Source organism: Ranitomeya imitator, chromosome 7, assembly GCF_032444005.1.
Source record: "Ranitomeya imitator isolate aRanImi1 chromosome 7, aRanImi1.pri, whole genome shotgun sequence".
In the NCBI taxonomy this organism is placed as follows: domain Eukaryota; kingdom Metazoa; phylum Chordata; class Amphibia; order Anura; family Dendrobatidae; genus Ranitomeya; species Ranitomeya imitator.
Window position 1 is genome coordinate 40478224 of NC_091288.1, and position 13124 is coordinate 40491347.

Genomic DNA, 13124 nt, shown 5'->3' on the forward strand with positions numbered 1-13124 from the left:
AAAGTGGACTGTGCTTTCAAAAAACCTTGTCCCATTTTATGACATGTCCAGGAGCCCAGTTACTTAATATTGGGGAATTTTTCAGTTGACTGGTCTCTTAAATAATGTACCACAGTGAGAGGCGAAATGAGTTCTTATCTCCTGTGCAACTTGGATCTGTTTGCTGAACTATCCAAGACATGATCAGGAGGCCAAGAATAGTGAGTCCTACTCCTGGGGGATCTAAAGCACCAGTAGGACATTTGGAGCTAAACTAAAAAATCTCCTTGACTTACTTGGGCATGGTTTCCTCTGCTTAATTGAAACCCTTTGAAGTTAATCCAACAGATACAGTTTTTTTTTTCTCTTCTGTTTTCTACAAAGTGATTTAGAGGGAGAAGTGCTGAATTCAGTAATAGGAGTCTGTACAAGATCCTCAGCTTGAACCTGATACATATCTTCTTTCCGAAGGACGTTGCTTAGGCAATGTTTTGTATATACACGTTTTAATGAAAGGAGAAGAACAAGGGTTTTTTTTTTCTAATTTACAACATTTAATATATTGAATTACTATATATTAAACCTATTAAATAGGACCTGTTAAATGCCATGAAGTTGTAATTTTCTTTATATTACCTGGAATAAACGCTGCCGTTTTCCTGCAGATGGTGTAGTATGGACCGCCATTTCTCTGCATGTAAATCTAGACTTGTTATCCAAGTTGGCATAGCCCTCAATTTATATTTATGAGGACCACACCCACTTGACTAACAAGACTAGATTTATGCAAGATAGCAGAATTTACGTCAGGTTTAAAAAAAAAATCATATTTATGACAAGTGACAGGTCCGCTTTATAAAAGACTCATGTAAGGCCGGGGTCACACAACCATAAGAGAATTGGGACGATTATTCTAATCACACTCTGATGAGAGTTCGATCAGATTTTCATCACAGCGTGATATGATTCACTCGGATGAGGAGACGATGGAAAAAAAAATGACTCCATCTTCTCTATTCTGTGAAAAGCAGACTGTACTCAGATGTTATCCAAGTGCAGTCCGATGTTTTCTACGGAATCATTGACTTGCATGGCAAAATGCGACCAGATTATCGGATCCAACTCGGCGTGCTGCGACTCTTTCCTTGGACAGACTCATCATGGGGGCCAGGTACTTGTTGGTTGGAGCAGGCGGATCAGAAAAGGAGGGTACTAGAAGAGTGGGGTGTGGAGTGTGCATGTGGAGACTACATTACAGTCTATGTAGGGTTTTTTACTTGAATAAGTCATACAGAAACAGTGGAGCATGCCCAGGCTTGGACTGGACCACTGGAGAACAGGAGAATCCTCCGGTAGGCCGCTGTGAAGTAGAGCTGATGAGCAATGATATTACACTTGATTCCCTTTTTGCAGAAAAAGACATCATGTAAATATTAACTAAACAAGTTAGCCAAATTACTATTGCATAGAAGCAAAAGTACATTTGCCTACTAGGGTCAAGTCAATTTTGCATGTAGCTGAAGAGTGGGCCCCAAGAATCAATGCTATTGTGGCGCCTTTGTCAACCTAGTTTGACGCTGAGCTAAGCATGCCCACAACACTATTCCTATAGACATTGTCTTGACTCTGGAGAATTCCATTTGCATGGTTTTCCACTCTTTAGGAACCACTCCTGGCTTTACCAAAAAACCTCCGTGTGGATGTGGGATCACCTGGAGGCCATACTGCCCTTTTCTTACTTTTCTTGTGCAGCCTCCAAGCCTCAGAGCGGGTGGTTCATTAGGTAGCACAAAAGGGTGCCAAGTATTTCCACTCTTCCTATGTTTGATAAGTGATAAAAGATTTGATTATCTAGTGATAAAATCCCACTTACGGCAGTTGCGCTCATCGGATCCATCGGTGCAGTCCTTCATTCGATCACATTTATAAGCCCCTGGTATACACTGCCCACCGCCGCATGTGAACTGCTGAGCAGAGCAAGTTCTCCCGGCTGAAAAATAAACCAGTTCATTGCACGCCGTTCTGCATGAGGCATATATCATCCTCAAAGTAGAAATTCTTTACGATACAATAAAAATTGAGAAAATGATCATGTAAGTAAAATGCCAATACATGCAATAATTAACTAATTAGTTCGCATGGGTCATTATAAACGGTTAGTTTCTCATCAAACGACAGGGGACGGTGATGAATCTCATACATAGAATTGGATTTGTCCATAGGGATCCATGCACCCTTATGTATCTATGTTCTGCTTTAAAATGGCGGTGACATTTGTAAACAGCCCCCCACCCCTCCGCGAGGATAAGTGCTAAATATGTTATTATACATGCACAACTGACCTCAGAATAAGACATATGGTAAAAAAAACAAAATTTGTAGAAAAGTAAACCGTCAGATATTATTTGAGAAACTTACGGCAGTGCTGTTCATCAGAGCCGTCAATACAGTCTTCTTCGTCATCACAGACCCAGGATCGAACAATGCATTCGCCATCCCCACACCGAAACTGGCTCGCTGTACATGATCGTGCCGCTGATAGCGCAGAAAAGAATTTTATTAAAAATTAGGTCGCCCCCTAAAAAGGATATTATACCCTGTATTGCCAAGCTGCCTTCAATTTTTAGTATTCATGATCACCACTGCCTACTTTAATCATCTCTTTGGTGAGCCAGTCTTTCTGAAAATTACACATACAATGGTAATGATCACTTTATGACCTCAATGTGTCATATATGCTCCCTAGGTACGAATGATTTTAACTTCTAAAAGCATAAAAGACTATAGTTTTTCTTCATTCATGTCATATAGCATCACTTGTAGGCAGGGCAAAATGGGCACATGCCCAGAGACCACCAATACCAAGAGACATTCACCTCCCAGTTTCTTCCAACACTTCTCAATGATATCAGCATATGGACATAAGAGCAGGGGCTGTAATAAACGGAAGAGGGCCCCTGTGCAAGAACAATGTACGGGCCCCTCTTTGTATCTGGGACAGAAGCTGCCTGCTGATTTTCAAGGTGAAAGTAGGCCCCCTTAGGTCTTGGGCCACTGTAGCAGAGGTTACACTGCCCCTGTGTAAGGAGGTGATGAGGACCCTCCTATGCTTTCCCTCTCCTTGGTCTACTAGTTGTGTGCGGTTCCCTAATGTTCATTAATGTCAATGTAATTGATGTGTCATGTACTGTAATGAAAATGTACTATGTGTTGTGTATGGGACTAAGGCTAGGATAGGATATAAGGTAGTAGAGAACAATAGTGGGGGTAGAATAGAGGGGGGCATATTAGAGATAGAGAATAGGAGTGTTAGTTTAGGTACAGGCAGCATATGCGTTTTCCACGGGGAGGAGTTAGAGTAGCGAAGTGCAGATCAATAGAATATAGGGTAGAGACTTCCTGGTTAGGCAGCAGAGCCCGGGCAGCCTTACCCAGGGCAGGGAGTAAGAAGCAGCATTGAGAGAGACAGTCTGCCAGCCATGGGGATAAAGGTGCTACAGCAGGAAGGGGCCCCAGGCTGAGAGTCGAGCAGTCAGCCATCAGATTAGACAGGACTGTTCCAAGAGGGATCCGGGGTCTACAACCGCTGCAGGTGAAGCTGAAACAACGAACCTGGCACCTTTTCCTACTGAAACCGGACGAGGGAATGGTAGGAAGCTGGTGGGACTGAAGGCACGGATTGGACAGAGATTGTCCAGAAGCGAGAAAGGGATTGCCAGAAAAGAGATGTCAGGAAGAATACCGCCTGCCCGTAAGGCAGGGAAAGCTTGAGAGATGCCACTCTGTGTACGTTGTGCTGCAAATGTGATGGATACCCTCCTGCCTAGTAAAGTTAAACCGTTGGAAAAGAACTCTGTCTCTGGAATAGTTTGTGGAGCTCAGGAACACGGAGCCGGAGTGACAGAAGCCGAGGGGACTCTGACAGTAAATGTGAGTGTACTGTTGCGCATGCTGCACATGCAGCAGAAAGGACATTGCATTTCATCTGTAAGCCGCCAGGGTGTAGGAACACTACAGCCTGTTGCCACGACTAGCATCCTGCCCGCCTTACACCTGCATAAGAGTATTTTGGCTTTATGCCACTCTGAGTTTGTAAAGAGCCGTAATACAACTATCTGTATGAAGGCTATAGACTGTCGTACCTGACAAATAGGACATGGCCTCTGCTCCAATACCCAGACACTCAGTACTACCCTGGTTCTGTCATCCACAGTTATTCTAAGGGGAGGTGCAGACGAACGTATTTTTGATCGGAGTGTTAGCCTAAGGGGCTGTGAACATGTCCGATTTTTTTCTCGGAAAAAAAAAATCACAGCATGTCTGAGTCTGATCCAATATTCGCATAGTCCTCAGCCATCCACACCAATGAGTCCGAGAAAATCATCGGACTGCACTGGGATGTTTCTCTCCATCTTCTCCTCATCAATCAGATCGCACTTTGATTAGAGTTTGATCAGAGTTTGATTGCATAATTGACCCGATTGAAAGCATCTACGCTCGTCTGCACCTGCCCTAACTTGTCTCAATCACTGGTACTGCCCCCAAAATAGCTAGTATCGCCCACTTTTGGGTGGAGATTATCTGTTATGAAGGCAATCCAGTAACACAGTGTGCCAGTAATCAGAGCACATACAGTGATCTGACAAAAACCCAAAAACAATAGAACGAGCTCTGAGACGTGGAATCTCTGTAGACCGCAATACCTGAACCTATCCTACACACAACTAAAGGCAGCTGTGGATTGCGCCTGACACTACCTATGCAACTCGGCACAGCCTGAGGAACTGACTAGCCTGAAGATAGAAATACAAGCCTGACTTGCCTCAGAGAAATACCCCAAAGGAAAAGGCAGACCCCCACATATAATGACTGTTAGCAAGATGAAAAGACAAAACGTAGGGATGAAATAGATTCAGCAAAGTGAGGCCCGATATTCTAGATAGAGCGAGGATAGCGAAGAGAACTTTGCAGTCTACAAAAAACCCTAAAGCAAAAAACCACGCAAAGGGGGCAAAAAGACCCACCGTGCCGAACTAACGGCACGGCGGTACACCCTTTGCGTCTCAGAGCTTCCAGCAAAAACGAATAGACAAGCTGGACAGAAAAAACAGCAACAAAAGCAAAGAAGCACTTATCTAAGCAGAGCAGCAGGCCACAGGAAAGATCCAGAAGCTCAGATCCAACACTGGAACATTGACAAGGAGCAAGGAAGACAGAATCAGGTGGAGTTAAGTAACAAGGCAGCCAACGAGCTCACCAGAACACCTGAGGGAGGAAGCCCAGAAGCTGCAGTACCACTTGTGACCACAGGAGTGAATTCAGCCACAGAATTCACAACAGTACCCCCCCCTTGAGGAGGGGTCACCGAACCCTCACCAGAGCCCCCAGGCCGACCAGGATGAGCCACATGAAAGGCACGAACAAGATCTGGAGCATGGACATCAGAGGCAAAAACCCAGGAATTATCTTCCTGAGCATAACCCTTCCATTTAACCAGATACTGGAGTTTCCGTCTAGAGACACGAGAATCCAAAATTTTCTCCACAATATACTCCAATTCCCCCTCCACCAAAACAGGGGCAGGAGGCTCAACAGATGGAACCATAGGTGCCACGTATCTCCGCAACAACGACCTATGGAATACATTATGTATGGAAAAGGAGTCCGGGAGGGTCAGACGAAAGGACACAGGATTGAGAATCTCAGAAATCCTATACGGACCAATAAAGCGAGGTTTAAATTTAGGAGAGGAAACCTTCATAGGAATATGACGAGAAGATAACCAAACCAGATCCCCAACACGAAGTCGGGGACCCACACGGCGTCTGCGATTAGCGAAAAGTTGAGCCTTCTCCTGGGACAAGGTCAAATTGTCCACTACCTGAGTCCAGATCTGCTGCAACCTGTCCACCACAGAATCCACACCAGGACAGTCCGAAGACTCAACCTGTCCTGAAGAGAAACGAGGATGGAACCCAGAATTGCAGAAAAATGGAGAGACCAAGGTAGCCGAGCTGGCCCGATTATTAAGGGCAAACTCAGCCAACGGCAAAAAGGACACCCAATCATCCTGGTCTGCAGAAACAAAACATCTCAGATATGTTTCCAAGGTCTGATTGGTTCGTTCGGTCTGGCCATTAGTCTGAGGATGGAAAGCCGAGGAAAAAGATAGGTCAATGCCCATCCTACCACAAAAGGCTCGCCAGAACCTTGAAACAAACTGGGAACCTCTGTCAGAAACAATATTCTCAGGAATGCCATGCAAACGAACCACATGCTGGAAGAACAAAGGCACCAAATCAGAGGAGGAAGGCAATTTAACCAAGGGCACCAGATGGACCATTTTAGAAAAGCGATCACAGACCACCCAAATGACTGACATCTTTTGAGAAACGGGAAGGTCAGAAATGAAATCCATCGAAATATGTGTCCAAGGCCTCTTCGGGACCGGCAAGGGCAAAAGCAACCCACTGGCACGTGAACAGCAGGGCTTAGCCCTAGCACAAATCCCACAGGACTGCACAAAAGTACGTACATCCCGTGACAGAGATGGCCACCAGAAGGATCTAGCCACTAACTCTCTGGTACCAAAGATTCCTGGATGACCAGCCAACACCGAACAATGAAGTTCAGAGATAACTTTACTAGTCCACCTATCAGGGACGAACAGTTTCTCGGCCGGACAACGATCAGGTTTATTAGCCTGAAATTTTTGCAACACTCGCCGCAAATCAGGGGAGATGGCAGACACAATGACTCCTTCCTTGAGGATACTCACCGGCTCAGATAAACCCGGAGAGTCGGGCACAAAACTCCTAGACAGAGCATCCGCCTTCACATTTTTAGAGCCCGGAAGGTACGAAATCACAAAATCGAAGCGAGCAAAAAATAACGACCAACGGGCCTGTCTAGGATTCAAGCGCTTGGCAGACTCGAGATAAGTAAGGTTCTTATGATCAGTCAATACCACCACGCGATGCTTAGCTCCTTCAAGCCAATGACGCCACTCCTCGAATGCCCACTTCATGGCCAGCAACTCTCGGTTGCCCACATCATAATTACGCTCAGCAGCAGAAAACTTCCTGGAAAAGAACGCACATGGTTTCAACACTGAGCAACCAGAACCTCTCTGTGACAAAACCGCCCCTGCTCCAATCTCAGAAGCATCAACCTCGACCTGGAACGGAAGAGAAACATCTGGTTGACACAACACAGGGGCAGAACAAAAACGACGCTTCAATTCCTGAAAAGCTTCCACAGCAGCAGAAGACCAATTAACCAAATCAGCACCCTTCTTGGTCAAATCGGTCAATGGTTTGGCAATGCTAGAAAAATTACAGATGAAGCGACGATAAAAATTAGCAAAGCCCAGGAACTTTTGCAGACTTTTCAGAGATGTCGGCTGAGTCCAATCCTGGATGGCTTGGACCTTAACCGGATCCATCTCGATAGTAGAAGGGGAAAAGATGAACCCCAAAAATGAAACCTTCTGCACACCGAAGAGACACTTAGATCCCTTCACGAACAAAGAATTAGCACGCAGGACCTGGAAAACCATTCTGACCTGCTTCACATGAGACTCCCAATCATCTGAGAAGATCAAAATGTCATCCAAGTAAACAATCAGGAATTTATCCAGATACTCACGGAAGATGTCATGCATAAAAGACTGAAAAACAGATGGAGCATTGGCAAGTCCGAACGGCATCACTAGATACTCAAAATGACCCTCGGGCGTATTAAATGCCGTTTTCCATTCATCTCCTTGCCTGATTCTCACCAGATTATACGCACCACGAAGATCTATCTTAGTGAACCAACTAACCCCCTTAATCCGAGCAAACAAGTCATATAACAATGGCAAGGGATACTGAAACTTAATAGTGATCTTATTAAGAAGGCGGTAATCAATACACGGTCTCAGCGAACCATCCTTCTTGGCTACAAAAAAGAACCCTGCTCCCAGTGGTGATGACGATGGGCGAATATGTCCCTTCTCCAGGGATTCCTTCACATAACTGCGCATAGCGGTGTGTTCAGGCACGGATAAATTAAATAAACGACCTTTAGGGAATTTACTACCAGGAATCAAATCGATAGCACAATCACAATCCCTATGCGGAGGTAGGGCATCGGACTTGGGCTCTTCAAATACATCCTGATAATCAGACAAGAACTCTGGGACCTCAGAAGGAGTGGATGACGAAATAGACAAAAATGGAACATCACCATGTACTCCCTGACAACCCCAGCTGGTTACCGACATAGAGTTCCAATCCAATACAGGATCATGGGTTTGCAGCCATGGCAACCCCAACACGACCACATCATGCAGATTATGTAGCACCAGAAAGCGAATAACTTCCTGATGTGCAGGAGCCATGCACATGGTCAGCTGGGTCCAGTACTGAGGTTTATTCTTGGCCAAAGGTGTAGCATCAATTCCTCTCAATGGAATAGGACACCGCAAAAGCTCCAAGAAAAACCCACAACGTTTAGCATAATCCAAATCCATCAGATTCAGGGCAGCGCCTGAATCCACAAACGCCATGACAGAATACGATGACAAAGAGCATATCAAGGTTATGGACAGAAGGAATTTGGATTGTACAGTACCAATGACGGCAGACCTATCGAACCGCTTAGTGCGCTTAGGACAATCAGAAATAGCATGAGTGGAATCACCACAGTAGAAACACAGACCATTCAGACGTCTGTGTTCTTGCCGTTCAACTCTGGTCATAGTCCTATCGCACTGCATAGGCTCAGGTTTAATCTCAGACAATACCGCCAGATGGTGCACAGATTTACGCTCGCGCAAGCGATGACCGATCTGAATGGCCAAAGACATAGACTCACTCAAACCAGCAGTCATAGGAAAACCCACCATGACATCCTTAAGAGCCTCAGAGAGACCCTTTCTGAACAAAGCTGCCAGCGCAGATTCATTCCACAGAGTGAGTACTGACCACTTCCTAAATTTCTGACAATATACTTCTATATCATCCTGACCCTGGCACAAAGCCAGCAAATTTTTCTCAGCCTGATCCACTGAATTAGGCTCATCGTACAGCAATCCGAGCGCCAGGAAAAACGCATCGACACCACTCAATGCAGGGTCTCCTGGCGCAAGAGAAAATGCCCAGTCCTGAGGGTCGCCGCGCAAAAAAGAAATAATAATCAAAACCTGTTGAACTGAATTACCAGAAGAATGAGGTTTCAAGGCCAGAAATAGCTTACAATTATTTTTGAAGCTCAGAAACTTAGTTCTATCACCAAAAAACAAATCAGGAATAGGAATTCTTGGTTCTAGCATAGATTTCTGATCAATAGTATCTTGAATCTTTTGTACATTTATAACGAGATTATCCATTGAAGAGCACAGAGCCTGAATATCCATGTCCACAGCTGTGTCCTGAAGCACCCTAATGTCTAGGGGGAAAAAAAGACTGAACACAGAGCTGAGAAAAAAAAATGATGTCAGAACTTTTTTCCCTCTATTGAGAATCATTAGTTTTGGCTCCTTGTACTGTTATGAAGGCAATCCAGTAACACAGTGTGCCAGTAATCAGAGCACATACAGTGATCTGACAAAAACCCAAAAACAATAGAACGAGCTCTGAGACGTGGAATCTCTGTAGACCGCAATACCTGAACCTATCCTACACACAACTAAAGGCAGCTGTGGATTGCGCCTGACACTACCTATGCAACTCGGCACAGCCTGAGGAACTGACTAGCCTGAAGATAGAAATACAAGCCTGACTTGCCTCAGAGAAATACCCCAAAGGAAAAGGCAGCCCCCCACATATAATGACTGTTAGCAAGATGAAAAGACAAAACGTAGGGATGAAATAGATTCAGCAAAGTGAGGCCCGATATTCTAGATAGAGCGAGGATAGCAAAGAGAACTTTGCAGTCTACAAAAAACCCTAAAGCAAAAAACCACGCAAAGGGGGCAAAAAGACCCACCGTGCCGAACTAACGGCACGGCGGTACACCCTTTGCTTCTCAGAGCTTCCAGCAAAAACGAATAGACAAGCTGGACAGAAAAAACAGCAACAAAAGCAAAGAAGTACTTATCTAAGCAGAGCAGCAGGCCACAGGAAAGATCCAGAAGCTCAGATCCAACACTGGAACATTGACAAGGAGCAAGGAAGACAGAATCAGGTGGAGTTAAGTAACAAGGCAGCCAACGAGCTCACCAGAACACCTGAGGGAGGAAGCCCAGAAGCTGCAGTACCACTTGTGACCACAGGAGTGAATTCAGCCACAGAATTCACAACAATTATCTAAGCCTTTCTGCCCCTTTATGATACAGAACCAGGGACTCTCCTTGGAAAATTGGACTAATCCATATGTTAGATGATCAATAACAGTCAGGAGAGGTCTGATACCTGGCACTGCAATTGATCAGCTGTTTGAAGGTCCTGGTGCGGCTGAAAGTAAATGACCACGTCCGGTAAAACACAACTCTGTGCTGTGGCCATTCTCGGGTAGTGTATCTCACGTCAATACGTCACATAGGATATATTGACAATGTATACATCAGGGGACTACAAGTCTATGTCACTGATCTATCACTGGCTGCCAATAGATAGGAGCCAGCGCAATATGATGAGACTCTGGCATCATGAGAAATGTAGTCTGCATGTGGGTAACCACCATATCAGAGGGGAAGAAGGCATTAAAATGGTAGATATCCCAGACAGGGCACAAAACCAGAACAAGCATACATCGAAGCTATCCATAGGATAGATGGTCAATATCACATTGGTGGGGATCCACACCATTCGATGTATAGCTCTATAGACTGTGTAGTTGCTGTCCTTGGGTACTGCGGTTCCGCTCTCATTCACTTAGTAGTTTGATTCAACATTTGCAGCTTGTTTTAAGTCACTTTTTTTATCTTGCGGTATTCTTCAAAACGGCCTAGATTTATGAAGTTTGCATAAAATTAAACCTGCTCTTTATTTTGGTCTTTAACCTTTTTTTGAGACTTTTATATAAAAAAAAAGAGTCCTATGTACAAATAAAATGTAGCAGAATTTGCACATAATTGCATGCGTCCATAAAAATCACTCCAGGCGAAAACTGGAGCAACTTTGGAACAAATATTACGACTTTTTAAAAAGTCATAATTAGGCTATGTTCACATTTGCGTTGTTGTGTGCTGCGTCGGCGACGCAACGCACAACGCACGCAAAAACGCATGCAAAATGCTGCGTTTTGTGACGCATGCGTTCATTTTTATAGCGCAAAAAGAATGCAACAAGCAGCGTCCTCTGCGCCCTGATGCTTGCGCCCAAAAAACGCATGCGTCACAAAACGCAACACAACGCATGTCCATGCGCCCCCCATGTTAAATATAGGGGTGCATGACGCATGCGTCGCCGCGGTTGCGCCCGACGCACCGCATATGTGAACGTAGCCTTAACGGGTCAGCTGAAAATATCTGGAAACTCAAATCATCCCTCACATGGCTGAACATTAAAAAAAAACAGGCAAACATATAAAAAAGACTTAAAATGGTGCAAATTAAAAGCACAAGACACCAACAAAAGAGAGGCAAACAAAAACCACCAAAAATAGACGGAAAAAAGACGCAAATACAGTAATGAACCCGGGCACATGGTGTATTGGGCTGTGCTTTCCAGACTGAGCGCTGTGGACGCAGGGAGAGCTGAAAACAGGGCACATTCGGGAAAACACTCTTACGGATAGGTCATAAACACGTAAGTCCTGACTCCTGAGCAAAGCCTCTATCTGTAAAAATGCAAAGTACTGCAATAAGAAAAATAATTATACACCCCTGGTTAGTATATAATCTATATATATATGTATGTTTTGAGGCTATCTGCAGCACCACTACTGCCAAGGAAGTGTGAACTTGGCCTGACACTGTCGCTTGTTTGTTCATTACAAGAATCTGTTCATTGTAAAGTACTAAGCAACTGTGAAAGCATGCCTTTGAAGGTATTAGAAATCAGCTCTGACATCCGGAATCTGTTCCCTGACCTTGCCCCATTATATATTTCCACTTTACAAAGTTTCTTTTTGACTTGCATAAGTATATACAAAGTGCCGGTAATTCTTGGACAAATGCAACTTTTCTTAAAATCCCCCCTGAAATCAAAGAGCCACTGGTAGAAATAAATCTACAGAACGTTCTACTCTTCTGTCAGCTCTTTTTAGCTCCCTCCTATGCAGAGGTTGTTGTCAGACTTTCCCCAGCCCCGGCATGGCATATATACCGATGCAAAGGACATAGCTAAGCAGATTTACATTTCGGGGGTCTGACAATGTAGGATGGCAATAATCATTCCAACCAGCAGATTACACTTACGACAGCCGAATTCATCGGAGTTATCAGGGCAATCTGCAGATCCATCGCACCTCCAGCCTAATGGAATACAGCGGCCACTGGAACAGCGAAAATCACTCGACGTACATCCTACAAGACAGAAGCACAAAAGACTCACCTTCAATAATATCTCTATTTCCGTAGCAAAATGTACTCATATTGTAGAGACACTAAAAACGCAGTAATTTTGCACTCTATTTGCTGTATAACCAATGCAATCTATTACACCCTACTATCAGACATGTCAGATTGGAGAGAACCTAATTGTGGTGTTCCTTAAAGGAATCTGTCATTAAGATCAACCCTCCTAAGCTGTCTATATGAACATGCAGATCACAGGAAGTCGAATAAAATGATACCTTGATATCTTTGATCAGAACACTTGTTCCAGAGAAATCCACCTTTTTCTTAATATGTTAATGAGCTGTTCAGATCTATGGGCCGGACATAGATCTCCCAGAGAATCTGCCTCCAGAGCTTATTTTAAATGAAAGGAAGCATTACCACTATGAGACAAGTAATGACTGACAGTCTGCTCTCCTGATATACATGTCTCACACTGGTTACGCCTCCTTTCATATAAAATAAGCTCTGGAGGCAGATTCTCATAGAGATCTTTGTTCGACCTATAGCTCTTAACAGCTCTGGAGGCAGTTTCTCATAGAGATCTTTGTTCGACCTATAACTCTTAACAGCTCTGGAGGCAGATTCTCATGGAGATCTATGTCCGACCTATAGATCTTAACAGTTCATTTATGTATTAAGAAAAATGTTGATTTTT

The 13124-nt window shown here is 44.3% G+C and overlaps 1 protein-coding gene across 1 annotated transcript in view; it reads right to left on the reverse strand.

Annotated features, from left to right (window-relative positions):
* Positions 1 to 13124, reverse strand: part of LRP2 (LDL receptor related protein 2) — a 240036-nt gene that overhangs the window by 166866 nt on the left and 60046 nt on the right. The window contains exons 2-4 of the mRNA XM_069733090.1: positions 12326 to 12433; positions 2398 to 2514; positions 1853 to 1969 (exon numbers count right to left, since the gene is read on the reverse strand). Of these exons, the coding sequence (XP_069589191.1) occupies positions 1853 to 1969; positions 2398 to 2514; positions 12326 to 12433 (342 nt within the window). The remainder of the gene's footprint in view (positions 1 to 1852; positions 1970 to 2397; positions 2515 to 12325; positions 12434 to 13124) is intronic.